Genomic DNA, 18,242 nt, shown 5'->3' with positions numbered 1-18,242 from the left:
ATTGTGCAACACATAAAGTAGGTGGTGATACGATTCATCGTTGAAAATTAACATCTAGGTACTCAGCTACTCAAACATTTAGGAATACACTAACCCACTTAATCAACTTTAAGAAACATTAACAAATAACACCAAGAATACATCACTGGATCATAAAGCAGTTTAAAAACCAGATGCAAACAGTCTTAGGAAACTTAATGTTTTGATACCAAAACTCCATTCAATACTATGGCAATGCAGAAGCAACCGCATCTCTCTAGAAATGTCGGGAATGATAAAAGCCACAAACCCAAAGGTCAGGGGACTCAGGTCCTCGGCCTGCGCGACAGAAGTGTACTCTACAGATGAGTGCTAGTCAGTTGTCCCTGGCTCGTGATGACATAAGGAGCTAGCGCCAGAATGTAAAACAATCACATCATTAAGCACACTGTCTCGTTCAGCAGAGCAAGACACTCTCAATGAAGAAAGCAGCGCGCTGAATTACATTCTAGTGTAAGCTCCTTATCTCACCACAGACTGGAAATAGTTCAAGGACCAACACTGTGGAAGGTACTGTTCTAGAACCTAAAACAACCCGAGCTCCTGGAATACCTGTGTGACTGTCATAAACTTAATTTTTCTAGGTCTTTCTTAGTTTCTTCATCTTTAAAACTGAGATGGTGGAAACAGATCTGTCTTCTAATCCTAGAATTCCTGTGTTTCTAGAATATTGGATAGGTTAAATTTTAAGACCAGTCTACAATATTCTTCTTTATTCTTTCCTAAAGGGTTCAACAGTTCCAAAGTTAAACTTGGCCTAGCAACCGAGGATTAATACTATCGAATAAGGTATTATTCTCTGATTCATTATATTCAGGAACCAGAAGTGCAAAAGGTTCCAGTAGCTGAGTGGTTTGTAGAGTTCAATATCCTTACCTGTGCCATCTTTCTCCCATAGAAAAGATTTTCCATGACAAGGAGATCTAACTTCTTCTCAGTGTTGTTCTGAGAATTCTTATAACCAATTCTGTAAACTCCAAGAATTTTGGCCAATGCAGTGGGCCTCTAATCAAGAAAAGATGAAAGTAAACTCATCTGTAATTTAATACCCATACCTGGATTATCCATGTAATACCCAAACACGATTTTCTATTAATAGGACCAAAGGACTTTGAAAGAAACTTAAACCCTTGAATCTCAGGAGTAAGTAAAAAGTAAAACAACAGTGCTAATAAAAACATTAGATCCTTCATATTCTCCCAAAGGATAATGTTTTATAAATTCTCAAAATCACAATTTGTATTATGACCTATAACTCCCCCAAAATATGCAATAAACCATAAATGGAAAAAAAAATCTACATGACTCCTTTATATACTAACTGAGAGGATCATTGCTAAACGTCAAGTGGGCAAACCTGAGACACTGGCCTCCTTTCTACCTAAGTACCCATACACTCATGTCTCAACAAATATTTCCAATTTCTGTCTCAACAAAATTACAAATTATAAAGTGCAGCTATTTTCATCCAATCTTAATGTTTCTACACACACACACACACACACACACACATACACACACACATACACACACACTACTCTTAAATGCAACCTGCTGGAGATCTCTTGGCTCCTTGCTGCCAAAGGCAGGAAAGAGAGTTTGAAATGAGTGCATTCACAGCTCAATAACCCATTCCTACCTTAGCATGGAAAAAACTGCCACTGGGACTCTCAGGATGTGAAGAAGTCCAGAAAATTCTAATTACAGACCAAGGTTTGGGATTTTTACCTTTTGTTGGACAGCATTTGTAATATAATTAAAGTAGTGCGGTGCAAAGTCGAGGAAAGACTGGACTTCCAGACGAGGCATCTGCTTCAAAATGAACCTATCATCTAAAAGGAGAAGCGTCATACGTGTTTATTCAGTCACAGTATTTCCTGAGGGAATCTATAACATCATCCCAAAGATCCCAAGTGATGTGTTTGCTTCGTGGCTTTAAGGGAGATTTTCTGATGTCACAGAGAAAATTTTCATCAGAACATAGTTCTCAAGTAACTGAGGGCTCCAAGGGTTCCTGAGGATTATATAGTCAAAAAGCCTCTAACTTTGAAGTAACAAACCTAAATTCATAGCTAGATAGTCTACTTTTTAAAACCACTAAGTAAAACTTTATAGACTCCTTTGTTAACAATGCAGTAAGTCACAGTTATGAAAGCTCTTATCAAGCAGCATCCTTCCTGCTGCATTTGCTCAGATAATTTTGTTTTCAGGGTATGGAGAATGGAATGTGAAGTACAAACAGTCATCATGTTCTGTAAACCTCTGTATGTGAAGAACTTGGCCTTCCTGTTTTCAGGGTAAGTACTTGTATTTTTATCTTTTGTCTCACCAGCTCTGAGGAACCCTTCTGAGTCTTCTAGAAGTTCTCTGTTACTATTTACATTTGTAGAAGTCAGGACCAGAGAGAGTTTAGTAAGGATCAGATAGATGTCTGTCTCTAACTGCACACCATATACATGTATATTCTTTTAAACATTGTTATTACATCCTCTCAAACAGGAAAACAGAAAACTTCGTTTGCTAACTGACCATATCAAACAATCTCAGTCGAGGGGATTCACAAATTATCTGAGGGGAAAAGATGGCTACTCCTCAGCCAGTCAGTGACTAAAAACACTTACCCTCAGTTGCATAGAAGGCAGCTCCTGACTTGCCCCCACGGGCCTGCCAGGGCGACGAGTGGGAGAGCGAGCGAATGAAATCTTCTTCACTGCTGCCCAGAATCACTTCACGCATCTTATGAAACTCTCCCGCATAGTACAGGCGACAGTAAAACTTGGCATTTGCGTCAGAAAATTCTATAAACAGAAGTGTTTAAAGAAAGGGCAGGGGAGGGCCTTTTATGAATCAGAAATCTCTCTTCCTTCTTGCCCGCTCCCCACGCCCGACAAGTTCGAGCATTTCATTTTCTCCAGGATAGCATTTCTCATGTTAAGTTTACACTCCTGTTTATCACAGTTTTGTTAAAATGATTCTCATGGAGGACTGAAAAAGCATCTTATGACCTTATAGAAAAATCAAAGATAAAATAAGACCCGTTTCTAATTTTATACTGGTTACTATACTTCCATCATTATACTTTAACATCTTAAATTTTACTGTACTTATTATTCTGGATGATAAATTTCTGGCACCCACATACACACACGCAATTCTACACACCCACCTAGTCAAGGCTCTGTGGCTCTAGAGTATCCAATAATTATTTAAACATTAGAAATTAAATCAAATTGTATCTTATAAATAAAATTATAATTTAAATTTAAATAATTTTTTAAATAATAATTAAATGATGTTTATTTTATAAAGTAAATCTAGATAAAATAATGCTTACGTCAGCACACAGACTTAATATTCATTCCAAGAAACAGGATATTTATCTAGTCTAAAGCTAGAAGCCTTCAATAATAGTTTCTCAATTGCAGTCCCCGTGCCCAAACCAAACCAGCAGTATTTTATCTCCTACTTACGAAGCTCCACATGAGGATTTATGAGCTGTTTCTTCTGTGTATCTCCTCCATCTACTTCATCTAGAAATTTAGTATCATTAGTAAAGTCAAAGTTTCCAATGGGTTATCAATTCATTTTGTCTGTTCCTTTTTCCCTGACATAACAATAATTTAAACTAACAAGTCAATTCTTGTTATCCTGGTCAAGTCACTATCGAGCAAGCATTATGTGCACAATTAAACCTTATAAACTATTACAGAAATGTAAGTACCTTTTGAAAGAGCAATTTTCAGATGAAAAATAGAGAACTGAGGTTGAGAATTATTTTTTCTTATATTTGATTCCTCTGATAACAATATACTCTCACTAAACTCTACCTCTGAAACCAGTGATATACTCTATGTTAATTAATTGATTTTAAATAAAAAGAAAAAAATACAGATGAAAAAACAAAACAAAACAATATACTAACTTAGCTCTTACATCAAGTTTTCATTACTTCTTTATCAGTTTAAGACCGTTTCCCCTGTGTGTGGAATAATGCTTCTCCAATAGCTTGAGATGCTTTCTTTGCCATATACTAATATATATATATATACACCTAACATATATATGCATATATATACCTAATATATATTATATAGGTATAGATTATATATATATATATTATATATATGTATATATTATATATGTATATGTGTATATATATATATAAAAAAATACACAAAATATACTAGTATCTACTTCAGAGCTATTTTTTATATTTTATTTGTCTGGCAAACCTGCTAGACGCACTCTATTACAAATCTGGAATATATTTCAATAGCTAAAAGAAGTGTTCCTCCATGTTTCACATTTCAAAATTATTTTTTTCAAAGCACCAATGTCTTCCAAGGATTATAGCCCAACAGAAGTCTATAGAATACTAAACAGATATCTTAATTACTAATGAAAATTTATTATGCTACCTTTTAGATTACTAATTCATGATCTAACCCAGGGGGTGCCAAACTATTTCTGTAAAGGGCCAGATGGTATTTTACTCAGTCACAACTATTCAACTTATCAATATGACACAAAAGCAGCCAATTAGTAAATGAATGGGCAGGCTTATGTTCCAATACAAATTTACAAAAATAGATGAGCACAGTTTGCTGATGTCTGGTCTAACCCCATATTCAAACACGATCAGGTAAACACATTTTAAAATATCAAAATGAAGGTAGACATCAATGTCCTCAACCCTACAGAGACTGGGAAAGAAAAGAAATGTCTGAGGGAGTAGTGGAATGAAAACATCTGAGTATGTAACTAGGAGTTACAAGGTGAGATCGATGTTTTACATGTTTAATGGCACTTGGCCCTCAGTAAACCATGGAAGACATTGCTTTTGCCACTTTACAGGTATGGAAACTAAGGATTTCTGATTCTACCACACAGTAAGTGATAGCAATGACATCTAAAGCCAGCTGGACTCTACAAGTGCCACGCTTTTTCCGCTCTGCCATACTGGGGCATGAGAAGAGAGCGAACGCCCTGGTTTCAGCAGTAAGAATTACCTACTCAAGGCTATAAAAACACAAGCAAGTAAAACAAGCACGTTTGGTCTCCTTTAACACACCTTGAGGCTCGATGCCTTGACTCTCCGTCCCCTCCTTGCCCGTCTGCCCAACCTGGTAGTAAGCGCTATCTGCTCCACGTAAGGTCTCTCTCTTCTGGGAAGAGAGATCAGGGCTTTTCCCTGCTGTCCCTCGGAAGAAGGACAGCATTCCAGAAGCCTTTTTGGCTAAAAATAAAAGGTAACATATTAAGTACAGGTCACTGCATGTGGAAAAATTTTCAACTCATGCTTTTGTTAGCAGTAAACATTATATGAGGATAAGTATGAGTCACACTGACACTTTCATTTGCACAATCATTCCACATGTTTTATGGGGCCTGGGAAGGGGTTATTAGTCAAGCACTCTTATTATCAGAAATAGAAAAGCAATGTTCAGATAGCTGTATATCAAAATGTGAGAAATTCTACAGAAATTTTAAGATTTTATTTGTTTATTTGACAGAGAGAGAGCATGAGCAGGAGGGAGAAACAAGGGGAGAGGGAGAAGCAGGCTCCCTGCTGAGCAGGGAGGCCAACGCAGGGGCTGGATCCTAGGATCCCGCGATCATGACCTAAGCTGAAGGCAGACGCTGAACGACTGAGCCACCCAGGTGCCCCCTATACAAAATCTTTCAAAAATATCTTTACATGGCAGTCATGATTTTTTTTTTAAGATTTATTTATTTGAGAGAGAAAGCTCATGAGTGCACCAATGCGTGGAGGGACAGAGGGAGAGAATCTCAAGCAGATTCCCCACTGAGCACAGAGCCCAAAGCAGAGCTCGATCCCACAACCTGACATCATGACCTGAGCTGAAACCAAGAGTTGGATGCTTAACCAACAGAGGCACCCAGGCAGTCATAATATCTTAAGCAACAAGATTTAGGGCTAAATTCTTATATTATTACAATAGTTAAACTAAAACAAAGAAATACTACAATCTACAAGAATTCAGAGTTAAAAGTAACATCTCTACATCATTTGTGTTCCTACATTTTAACACAGCAAAATCTAAGATGTTTTCAGCATTTTCCAGAAATTAATATAAGATAGCCAAAAATATTACTAAAGCTTACTCTATACTTTCATTTAGTCTTGAACTTAGTGGTGTGTGTGTATGTGTGTGTGTGTATATATATAGATATATCATCTATGTATGATCTATGAGCTTAGCATATATGATTCTAATCTTGTACATTTACCACCTACCACTTCCACATAAAATGTCACTCAAAAAGTGCTTAGATAGGGTGGCAGACAACATTATGGCCTCCTTAATACCCAAGCCCACCTTATACCTTGCTGAAAGAACTGCAATTTTGTTTGGGACAGCAATGTGGAGAGCCCCAGAAAATGAATCACGATTCATTGAAGCAACTAGGGCAGTGCTAGTCAGTACCATCTCAGTCTCCCTTGCAGGGAGGGGTGACCATGAGACTCAGTTCTAGCCCAGGAGACTCAAGGGGAAGCCTCTGCATTCCTAATTAAAGGAAACAGTTGCAGAGTGTAGCTACCTCCCTTCTTTCGGCTTCAAATGGAGACATGAAATGGGACATTTTGATCATGAGGAAAACAAGAGAATCCTAAAGAAACTACCCCTCTCTTGTCATGACAATGCTGACTAGCTGAATCAATGCCTCTGGATATTGTTATTTTAGAAAAATACACTGTCATTTGTTTAAGCCCCAATAGTCCCTTGAGTTTTCTGTTCTTTGTAGTGAATACACTCCTGACAAAGTCAGAGACCTATGTTCAAATCCCAGCTTTCCACTACCTCTGTAATCTTGGGCAAGTTACTTAAGTCTTAACTTCCTTTCTAAAAAATGGGGGCTATGTTAAATAACTCTTATGTAGTTATTGTGGGAATTAAAGGACAGGACACACGAAAAATTCTTTTCACAATGCCAACAATACTGTAAAAACTTTTTTTAAAAGTTTCTCTTAGGATGCCTAGGTGGCTCAGTAGGTTAAGCATCTGCCTTCAGCTCAGGTAATGATCCCAGGGCCCTGAGACTGAGCCCTGCATCAGTCTCCCTGCTCACTGGGGAGCCTGCTTCTCCCTCTCCCTCTACCCCTAACCCTGTCATGTTCTCTCTCTCTCTCAAATAAATAAATAAATATCTTTTTTTAAAAAAGTCTCTCTTAGCTTGTATACTTTAAACCGAAAGCTCTAAAAAGGCAGACTCTGCTTCTTTTTTGCATAGACTTGAGTTTCTAGAAGTTTCAAATCCAATAATAAGGTAAAGATCAAGGAAAAGCAAAATATTTATAAAAGAGGACATACAAAAATTTTTTAATGCATATTATATTGTAAAGACCAGAAGTGATAAATTCTTGCCAGCTGGCATTTCTTATTTAATGTTTTCTTCTTCAAACCATAATTACAAATAAAAATAATAATAAGTACTCCTCCATGTATAATCTTACTTGGCTGTGGTTCTGCTTCTGCTGTTCGGTTTGTCTGTCCTCCACTGACCTCAGGTAATCTAATAGGGCTGCTGCTCTTTGGTCTGCTGTCTAAAGTACTAAACAAAAAAAACAAAAGAAAAAGTTAGTTTCATTCAATTCAGACAGAAAATGATTCCTACATTAATCTACTCCCCACCTAATCCCACTCATGGTATCCAAAATCTGATTCATAATTTATGTAAACACAGGTTATAACACAGAAGAAAAAGTCTTGAAATGTCTACTGGACTTAAGAAAAAGAAAGCAAAATGTTGTAAATATAAAAGTGTATGGAAAATATATGAAAGCAGAGGCTTTTATAGTATTTCCCCAAGTTCACTAGAGCTATCTTAGCACCTGTAATTCAATTACAGAAAATAACAATTTCATATTTCTCAGGCTAGTTACCATGATAATAAATAAATCCAGATCAAATGTTGTCACATCCGTGAAGGTGGAAAACCTACTTCAATAAGAATCAAAATAATGAAACTACAACAATTTCTGTCTAATGTCTAAAATACTGAACATACTGAAAGAACTGGCTTGGGGGGTTTTGTTTTGTCTTTAAACTATTTGGAGTCTTTAATTATTATGGAAAATTCACAAATACTTTAAATTATAAAGTAAAGCAGTGGGTTACTAATTTCACAAGTTACTATTTTTGAAATGAAAACAAGGAGAATTTAAAACACTGAAAGTCTGTCTGCAATATACAGTGAACTTCTATGGAAATTATCAGAAAACCGTATCCAAAGGCACTGTTTAAGGCCTTTTGCTATAGCTGAATTTTGTTCTGTGAATTGTTGGCTAAAGGTTGTGTGCCACTGTCCGTATCCTAGCAACTTTCACACTGATAATATGCTATAATAAAATCGAAGTATTGAAGTATGAGCATTTAAGAAATGATGACACAGCCATATGAAGTAAATTCTACTCAATCACAGATCACCTATTTGTTGGAAGCCCTTCTTCGGCACTGCTCCGCTGAGTTGCTTTGGACAATTCCTCTAAGGCATTTCGGTATTCTTTACAACTTAGGGTAGAAATACGTTGAAAAATGTTAAATTAAGCTTCTCTTCAAAATAAATCATATACTTTAGAATAAGCTCTGCATTAGAGAAATACGATCATTTTATGTGTCCATAATTAACCATATTTGAGTCAACTAACAGAAGTTATCAAGTAGAAGCTTCATGAAGGTCATCTTCACAGATGATAACGTAAAATACAACCCAACACACCAACGAGTATCAATACCCTGAACAATGACTGTGAGAGCCTACGTATTAACATTCAGACCAAATATCTTCAGGGATAGAACAGGTAATTTAAAATATAAAACTTCAGACCTTAGTATAATATAACAGCAAGAAAAGGAACTTCAGAATGCTTTTCTATTTAAAGATACTGAACTTTAACAAAAAAGCCAATTCTTAGACTAGCAGTCTGAAAGCCCTGATTTAGAAAAATCAGATGTCAGGGAACAAGAGAAGCATGTGTTATTTTTCCAGGACATTTAGAAGAAAGTGATTTCTACCGGAATACTCAATTCTTAACAGTACAGAAGAAATTTTTTATTTGGTTGGCTTTTCTACCTTTCATATCTATTAATGTAGTATGACTAATCAAGAAAGAAACAAATATTAACTTCCTAAAGGCCAAAAGGCAAAAACAAAAAAATGTATCACATGGAATTTCCTAAAGGAAAGAAATTCCTCATAATCCAAACAGTAAACTCTAAACTTCATAAATGCTAAGGCATATAAATCTATCTTGTTTATTCCTATAAATCCAATACCTACTATACCACATATTGTAGATATTCAAATATTTGTTGAACAAGCAGGCTCCTTGTAACCAATATATAAAAAGAAAAATTTACATTAATGCCTTCCAACAGAAAAAATAATTTTTAATTAAACATCTTAATTATACTTCAACTAAGTTCTACCACTACCAAGATATCATTGTGATTAAAAAGCACTGTCTTTTAGACATAAGATATAAATATTTTTAAAGAAGGATGCTTTTTTAAGACACATGATAACCGTGGGCATGTATGTGGATTAAGGCATAGGAACGGCATTACTCTAGTAAGAAAACCTTACCTGCTAAGTGTGAGACGCAGGAAGGAAATAAAGAGTGCAAAAAGATACTCAGGTGGTATAAGATATTCTATTTCATCAATTAGTAAATGTAATAAGTAAGGGACACAATGGACACACAGTATAACAATGTTTAGAGGGTGTAAAGATAAGTAAATAACTTGCCTAGTCAATTTAGTTAGTAGAAGCTTGCTTAAGAATCATCCTGTTATTATTTGGGCAACAAACAGACTTTTAGACCCAAAGAGAACAAGCTACCATGCCCAAAGAACATATATTTTTGCTTATATTTAATCATTCTGCCCTACTCTCTACAAAAGATCTAAACAATAAGGTGATTAATAAATATACATAAAATATAAAGATCTAATCATAGGTGCAAAGGTGCCATGAATAATACCTGAGAGCAAAAGCAATGATGGAGCTGGGTTCCTTCTCACAAACCGCAATGGGCACCCGTTCATGTTCATACATTAAGTAGTGTTTATCTGGATCACTGTTCAAATTTTTTAAATAAATCAGTAAGAACAAAATTAGCAGGAAATGATATATACAAACCACTAACACATTGTAAGTAAATTTCAAGACAATTTTAAGTTAACTAAATGCAGCACAATTCTAAGAATATAATTAAGTAAACCAAAATGTATGCAGAACTTGAACCAAACAGCCAAGAAAAATGTATCAACAGTAAGTTTTTAAAGGCAATTGAAAATCATCAGAAGTAGTTTTCAAATCCGAGGGTTCTGGAATAGTTACTTCAAACAACGCTTTCTATTCTGCCAAGACTTTGAGCCATGTTCATCTCAAAAAATATTTACAATGAACAGCAGTAGTGTGAAAGATTTTGTTCTACTATAAGCCTGAAAGACGTGTCTTCTAGAAATTGTGGAAAACATACTATTAGTCCAACAAGAAATAATGTAACACAGCTGCTCTCCTATCATATGGAAACTCAAAGGTGTGACCATTCTAAGTGCAATCTTGATCCCCTGATTTCCACCCTCAGGCCCCTACAGAAGCATTCGTTCATCCGTGTAACAGCTATGTACTGAGCACCCACCGTACCAGAGACACAAGATTAAGAAAAACTAATACTAAGCACCTAACAACTTGCACAAGATGTTAACAATACAGAGGTGGAAAAAACAGGCACCGTAGAGTTTATTGTACAGTGGGATAAGGACATAAATAATGCCACAAATAAATACAATCCCCTTCTGTGGTCAGTACCATGAGGGAATCATGAGACCACGTAACAAAGAGACCTAATCTGGCTAGGTCAGGGAGCGAGGGGGAGGGTCTAAAGTTTTTCTGAGAAAGAATTCACAGGAATTAATGACTAAAGAAGAAAGTGGGGGTGTGGGCAAAGGCCATACAACAGGATGGACAATAACCCACTCAAGAAACTATGATATTGGAGTCTGAAGCAGAGAAAACAGGGACTCTCACAGACTGTAGTACGAATCTCTACTTGTCCCCTCCCTGAGACTGTGAGCTTCCTGAGCAGTGATTTTCCTTACTCATCTTGTTCTACGTCCTCGGGCACTAGAGCTGGCACTCAGTAAATTTAAATATTGACTAAAGAAATATATTCAAAAGTCAGTTAAGAACAAAGGTCCTTATTAACAAAGATCCACCTTTTGGATACACCTGTACCACCATACAGGAACAGCATTTGACGGCTACACAGATCAACCCATGGGAAAAAGAACAAACTCTCACAGCCAGCCACAGCCCGCCTGTTTTCTTTCCTACTCAGCAAGCCCTGTACAAACAAGATCACATGAAAACTTGTATGGGTCGAGCTGAAGACAGACGCTTAACCGAATGAGCCACCCAGGTGCCCCTCAGTAAATTACTTCTTATGGGGGGAGGGAGGGAATAGTGGTTAAGGTCATCGCCTCTGAGGCCAGATGGCCTGGGTTCAAACCAAATTCCAGCTCCTATGAACCCCGAGCTCAGTTCCTCCTTGGGAAGAGACGGATAATTATTGTCACTAACTTAGACAGTTGTAATGAATCTTAAATGAGAAGACATTTTGCACATCTGGTGAACACCTGTTAATGAGTATGGGGTTTCTTTTCAGGGTGATGAAAATGTTCTGTAAGTAGATAGCAGTGATGGCTGAACAATCTTCTGAATATACTAAAACCACTGAATTGTATGCTTTACAAGGGTGAATTTTATGTATGTCAAAAAAATGTCCTGAACAGCACTTAGAACCATGCTTGACTAAGTGCTAAGGAAGTGTTCATCAAATAAATTAAACTGAGAAAACCATTAAAAAACAAACAAACAAAAACTTGTATGGGTCATTGTAATACATCACCACTGACAGAAAAGTACCATGTCCCAGTAAGTTATTAGGACAGTAATGTCATCTTCATATACAACTAGTAGTATGCTTCCATGATGATGAGATCAATAGATGGAGCAGTATATCTTTAAATATATATATATAAACAATTATTTTCAGAACCAATAATCTTAAGCATTAAACAATATTAGTTAATGCTTTTTTCATCCACTCATCTACTATGTAGTGATGATTACTACATAATAATTCTACAAATTACATCATACCAAAAGACACCTCTTTTACTATGATGAAGTGTAATTTAGGACTGAGAAGTACATATATAGTTAAATAAATATATTTAAATATGTAGAGAATTAATCTATACAAAGACGTTTTTTAAATTCAGTGAAAATAAAACCACCCAACAACAGCCACTGACTTCTATAATACTCACAAAGGAAATGGAATAGGGTTATAGCTATTTCCTGGAAGCAAATTTGCAAAGATGGCTTTCATGGTTGATTTTTCCTTCACCTGGCTGTCCGTGGATCCCAGCAAATGTCCATCAAATACATCTAGGATAAAAAAAATATTCCACTTGTATGTTAATATTCAGAAAGAGGTAAAAAAAAAAAAAGTATAAAGTATCCACATTATTTCTTGTCATCTGTGGAATACAGACATATGCACACCATAATTATCAATTACAGTACAAAATTTCTGATCTAGGAATAAGAACTCTTTGGGGATGAAAGAGGAAGCAACAGTGAAGCATACACAGCACTGACTCCAAGGAGCACATTGTTCTACACTTGACCCTCTCCGAAAATGGCATCATCCCATACTCAATGGCTTCCCACTGCACAGGCCAGGCAGCAGCCATGATGTCATTACTGCCTGAGCATGCGTGTACTCAGCCACAGCTCTTCTTGCCATCACTTCAATTTAAGTTATGCGCACTGTGCCTATTATATCGGAGTTTAATTGCAATTTAAAAGTTATTTTTAAAGTTTCCACTACTTAAGTAGTTACTGCTTAAACAGAAAGCAAGGCATAAATTTGCTATGAGTGAAATAAATAGGTGTTGAAGAAACGGCTGCAATTTCTCTTATTTTCTTATAAGGAGATAACAATGTGCTTTATGGACTCAAGAAAGTAATATCCCCAGAAAACAAATGAAGCAGAATAACATTCTGTTACTGAGATATGTCAAGTACTGCAACTGAAGAAGTGATATAGTAAAAAGTTCCATCTAAAATAGCACTTTTTTTTTTTTTTAATTTTAGAGATAAAGATAGAGAGAAAGAGGGAGCGCACATGCCCAAGAGGGAGGAGGAGCGGCACAGGGAGAGAGAGAGAATCCAAAGGCAGACTCCCCAGCTGAGCATGGAACCTGACACAGGGCTCGATCCCAGGACCCTGAGATCATGACCTGAGCTGAAACCAAGAGTCTGCCGCTTAACCGACTGAGCCACCTACACGCCCCAGTAGCACTTTTAATGAGCATAACATTTACAAACTCTAAGAGATAAGAAAGCATTGTATCAAAGCAGTCACAGTGCTCTCCTTTTCTGGATGGAGTACAGTAAAAGTGACTTCAACTGCACCTTCAGAGCTGCTGGCTGTGTCGAGTTCAGGGGGCCCTCCCCCCAGCTGTTCGGGCATGACCTCTGGTGGAGTAGGCAACTGGAGATGGGTAGAACTGGTGGAGCTCTGACTGGACAGGGTTGTCAGGAAGCGATCCTCTAAAGAAAAACAGACTTAAGTGAGTCATTTAAAAACACTGAGCCCATGTCTACCTAATAGGAATGTTTTTTAAATGCCAACTCATATTTCTACTTCTTAAACCAAAGAATTTTAGCTTCCTAAAAATTATTTAGCCTCTTAGCACATATTTTAGAAATAGATACAAATATCCAAACAGGTTATATGACCTGACCACGGTCAGGTCTTAGTGATAGCACTGTGACCAGCAACCCAAGTCTGATTCCTATCCAGTATTCTCTTCCACTAGGCTGCAATAGCTACCTAAACACCAGTCCATTCAGTTTAATAGGGAATAAAATCAGGACACCATTGGGAAAAAATCACATGCTGATTCTTAGGGGGAAAGTTCACTTAATTATAATAGAAAATGCCAAGAATTATGAGTTGAGTTCGTTTCCACAAAGACAATCTAAGGAAATTTCCCTACAAATTTTCTAGGATGGCACCAAGTTATTCAAAAAAAATAATGTGAAAGACAGCTGAGGTCTAAGAAAGATTTCAGTGACATAAAAACATAAATTAAACTTTCCAATATTTTTGCAGTTAAACCTGCTAACTTTGAAACAAGCAAAACAAAAATTCAATTTCCTTTTTTTCTTTGCTATTCCCCAACAGCAACCATCTCTATATATCGTGTATTTCTATACCCTAACTTATTTTCTTGTAATATACTTTAAGATAATCTTAAACTGACAGTACAATACTCTACAGGAAGGGGGGGAAAAGTCTAGAACAATGCATCAGAAAAAATTCTCAAAATTAGCCACTGAAATAACTTATAGAGACTAAGAAATTTCTTTAAATCCAATAGCAAGTGATCACCAGACTCAAGGACCAACCTTTTTCTCCATTTTGAAGTCCTGGAGAAATATTTCTTGGAGCTGCATCCATCGTACTTATCTGTAGAAAAGTAAATACTTCATTCTTAAGGAAACATTAAAATCACATTTTTTAAATTTTCTAACCTTAAGCCTCTTAAGAATTATTAAGACACTCAGCTTTTGTTTATGTGGGTTATAACTTTTGATTTTTACCTTATTAGAAATTAAAACTGAGAAAGTTTTAGAATATTAATTCATTTAAAAAATAATAAACCCTTACATGTTAACATAAATAACATTTTTAAATTTAAAAATACCTATTTACCCAAAAAAAAAAAAAAGGTAAAAGTGGCACTGTTTTACACTTTTGCAAATACTTTAATGTCTAGCAGACAGCTAGATTCATCTCTGGCTTCTGCATTTAATCTGTTGAGCTATATTATTTTGATTGAAGAGTAAAAAGGAAATCTAGTAGCCACATGTGTGATGATGAGCACTGGGTGTTATACACAACTAATGAATCACTGAACACTATATCGAATACTAATGATATATGTCGGCTTATTGAACATAAAAAAAATGAATAAAAAAACAAAAAAGGAAGGAAGGAAAAGAAAAGAAAAGAAAAGAAAAGAAAAGAAAAGAAAAGAAAGAAAGAAAGAAAAAAAAAAAGAAAAGAAAAAGGGAAATAATGCAGAGCCCTTGAAACGACTTAAACCCCCAGGGGTCCTTGAACTACACCTGGAGAATCATGCTCTAAACAGAAGCTCAGTCCCTAGCATTAAAGCATCTAAAAACTACTTACGATTACCGGTTAAATTTAGTAATCTTTTATTATCCACTGGACTTATTTGAGTCCCATTACCCATAGGTAAGATATATTTTGAATCATTATAAACCCTGTATAAAATTTGACTACAAAGTCATTTCTAGATGGCTACTTAGGACATTCTTAGATTTGCTCACCATACCAGAGAGACCTCCCTGGCCACCCTATATAAAATAACCCACCACCATCCACTCTCCTTTGGCAAGACTCTCCATTTCCCTTATTTGTTTTTCTTCATAGCCTTTTTCCCATTTGTTTTTTAAAAGTTTATTGTTCACTGGTTTATTGTCAGTCTCCTCCTCATTAGACAAATGTTCCACAAGGATAGTAACTATGGCCTTTGTTCAGAACTATATGCCTTGGGGCGCCTGGGTGGCTCAGTCAGTTAAGCGGCTGGCTTCGGCTCGGGTCAAGATCTCAGGGTCCTGGGATAGAGCCCCACATGGGACTCCCTGCCCAACAGAGAACCTGCTTCTCCCTCTCCTCCCTGCCTGTGCTCTATCTCTCTCATAAATAAATAAATAAATAAATAAATAAATAAACAAACAAACAAATAAAATCTTTAAAAAAAAAAAAACTATATGCCTTGAACCTAGAATACTGCCTAAAAGTACTCGAAAACTAGTTACCGAAAGAAAATACAAGCAGTGCTACAAATTTTCAAATCAACTTTCAAGCCTTCAAAAAGATGATCATCTCCTGAATGATTTTGTATTTTCAATTCTGTGTCTACATATTATAATTAAAGGTCTTACACCACTAGCTTTGCAGCTTCTTCAGTGGGCAAATGGAAAAGCAACTAACAGTCTGTGTTGGCCATTAATAGACCTAGATTAGTTGGCAAATACTAACATACAAATCATCTTCGGGACCTCTTACTCTAACTCTCACCTAAACTTTAAGGAAAAGTGATTCCTACACAGTTGTTTCTGAGACAAAAAGAAGCATCAAGATCTAAAGCACTTGAATTTATCGTTCTATGAATATACTTCTCTACAGATACTATATATTTATACAAAAAAAAAAAGTTCTCTCAAAGTCCCACATCATATCAGTTTATTAAGCCCTTATGGGACGCCTGGGTTGCACAGCTGGCTGAGCACCCAACTCTTGGTTTCAGCTTGGGCTGTGCTCTCAGGGTCATGAGATCGGGCCCCATGACGGGGTCCTTGCTCAGCATGGAGTCTACTTGGGACTCTCTCCCCCTCTCCCTCTGCCCCTGCCCCTTGCTCACATTCTCTCGCTCTTACTCTCTCCCCCTAAAATAAATAAATAAATTTTAAAAAAAGAGAATATTAAGCCCTTATATTATACTGGCATTAATAATTTATCTGAAAATATGGCTCATGCAATAGGCGGAATTCTGGTATACTTGCCACCCCCTTTCCCCAGTTATTCAATCAAACACTAATCTAAATACTGCTGTGAAGGAATTCTGCAGATGTATTTAAGGTCCCAAATCAGTTAACCCTAAAATGGGGCGAGATTATCGAGGTAGTGACCTAACCACACAAGTCCTTCAAACCTGTGTCTAGAGGTCAGAGAAGAGGAACTGGGAAATCGGAAGTGTGCATTGTTGTCAGCTTTAAAGATGAAAGGGGGCTCATGGCAAGGAATGCAGGCAGCCTCTAGGAGTTGAGAATGGGCTCTAATCAACTGCCAGCAACAAAAAGTGGGACCTTAGTCCTATAACCACCAGTAGAATTAAATTCTGCAAACAACCTGGATGAGCTTGGAAGATGACCCTGAGCCTCAGCTAGATAACAGCCTGGCTGAAATCCTGACCTGAGCTATGGGAGACGGAGCAGAGATCCCGGCCACACTACGCCAGACTCCTGACCCCTACAAAAGGACAAACTTGTGTGTTAGGCCACAAAGTCTGTGGTGATTCGTTATGCAATTAAGACAAAACTAATACAGTTAGGAAAAGCCAATTAAATCAATGTGCAGAACTAACCCAGCACAGACAGGTCCCTTAAGAAAAACTTCTCACTTAAGCACAGAGATAAAGTACACAAAAAACTACATAGCAAAATAAATTAGGACTCTATTATATACTCAAAGCATCCCCAACTTCCCAATTTATGGCACCTACTGCCACCACAATGCTGTCTCCAGTGAAGCCTACAGACAGTAGCTTTTGATAAATGCTTGAAATGAATGAGCAATTTTATTTCAAGCCAGATCAAAAATTAATCCAATGTGGTCTCTTTGAAACCTCACAACTGCAAAATGAAAGACTATCTAATATTATTAAAACCATGTATTAAATTACCACTTGTAAGTGTCTTAAGTGAAATTAACTGTAATACTTATATCAGTAAAAGACCAAAGATGAGACCACATTTCTTTACCTTGCTTTCTTCCCCCTGTCTCAGTCTTCCAGGACTTGGAGGGACTGAAGGTCGCTTTTTACCCTTTTCCTGCTGGAAAAGGTCCTGCAATCTATAATTAAAGAGTTGCGGGGGGAGAATACAGTTTGTAACTAATATCCTGAATAACATTTACAAATTTTCTCTTTACAATTGTGAAACCACAATAATTAGATTTTCCTATTCCGATTGCAACAGGTATTAAAATTATACATAATTTTCTTATTTCTAACCAACTAATCAGGAGCTGTGATATGATTGTAGTTATAAAAGAATAACAAGTTATTGTAAGAGACAGCATCATGTAACCAAAAAAAACCCCAAAAAACAGGAGCTTTAGAGAACAGACCTGTGCTCAAAACCCAGCTCCTACAATAATTATACAGCTTAGGGAAATGCCTTAGTCTCTTAGAGCTTCTGTAAAATGGAAACAGTATATACACTGTAGGATTCACAAGACCAAATAAAAGACTGAATGTCCATCTAGGGCCTTACTCATTGCCTGG

The 18,242-nt window shown here is 36.6% G+C and overlaps 1 protein-coding gene across 21 annotated transcripts in view; it reads right to left on the bottom strand.

The window, feature by feature from the left end:
• PIKFYVE (phosphoinositide kinase, FYVE-type zinc finger containing) overlaps nt 1-18,242 on the bottom strand; it is a 102,520-nt gene that overhangs the window by 23,888 nt on the left and 60,390 nt on the right. For all 21 annotated transcript variants that reach the window (XR_004623600.1, XR_004623598.1, XR_004623593.1 and 18 more), the window contains 12 exons: nt 17,719-17,809; nt 14,554-14,614; nt 13,555-13,692; nt 12,402-12,522; nt 10,046-10,141; nt 8,490-8,573; nt 7,517-7,614; nt 5,111-5,275; nt 3,510-3,569; nt 2,661-2,837; nt 1,768-1,871; nt 916-1,044 (listed from right to left, as the gene is read on the bottom strand). Coding sequence is in view for 4 of the 21 variants with exons in the window: in XM_034655075.1 (XP_034510966.1) it covers nt 916-1,044; nt 1,768-1,871; nt 2,661-2,837; nt 3,510-3,569; nt 5,111-5,275; nt 7,517-7,614; nt 8,490-8,573; nt 10,046-10,141; nt 12,402-12,522; nt 13,555-13,692; nt 14,554-14,614; nt 17,719-17,809 (1,324 nt within the window). In the remaining 17 variants the exon portion in view is untranslated. The remainder of the gene's footprint in view (nt 1-915; nt 1,045-1,767; nt 1,872-2,660; nt 2,838-3,509; nt 3,570-5,110; nt 5,276-7,516; nt 7,615-8,489; nt 8,574-10,045; nt 10,142-12,401; nt 12,523-13,554; nt 13,693-14,553; nt 14,615-17,718; nt 17,810-18,242) is intronic.

This window comes from Ailuropoda melanoleuca, chromosome 2, assembly GCF_002007445.2.
Source record: "Ailuropoda melanoleuca isolate Jingjing chromosome 2, ASM200744v2, whole genome shotgun sequence".
NCBI classification, from domain to species: domain Eukaryota; kingdom Metazoa; phylum Chordata; class Mammalia; order Carnivora; family Ursidae; genus Ailuropoda; species Ailuropoda melanoleuca.
This window is presented reverse-complemented; position numbering and strand designations above follow the sequence as displayed.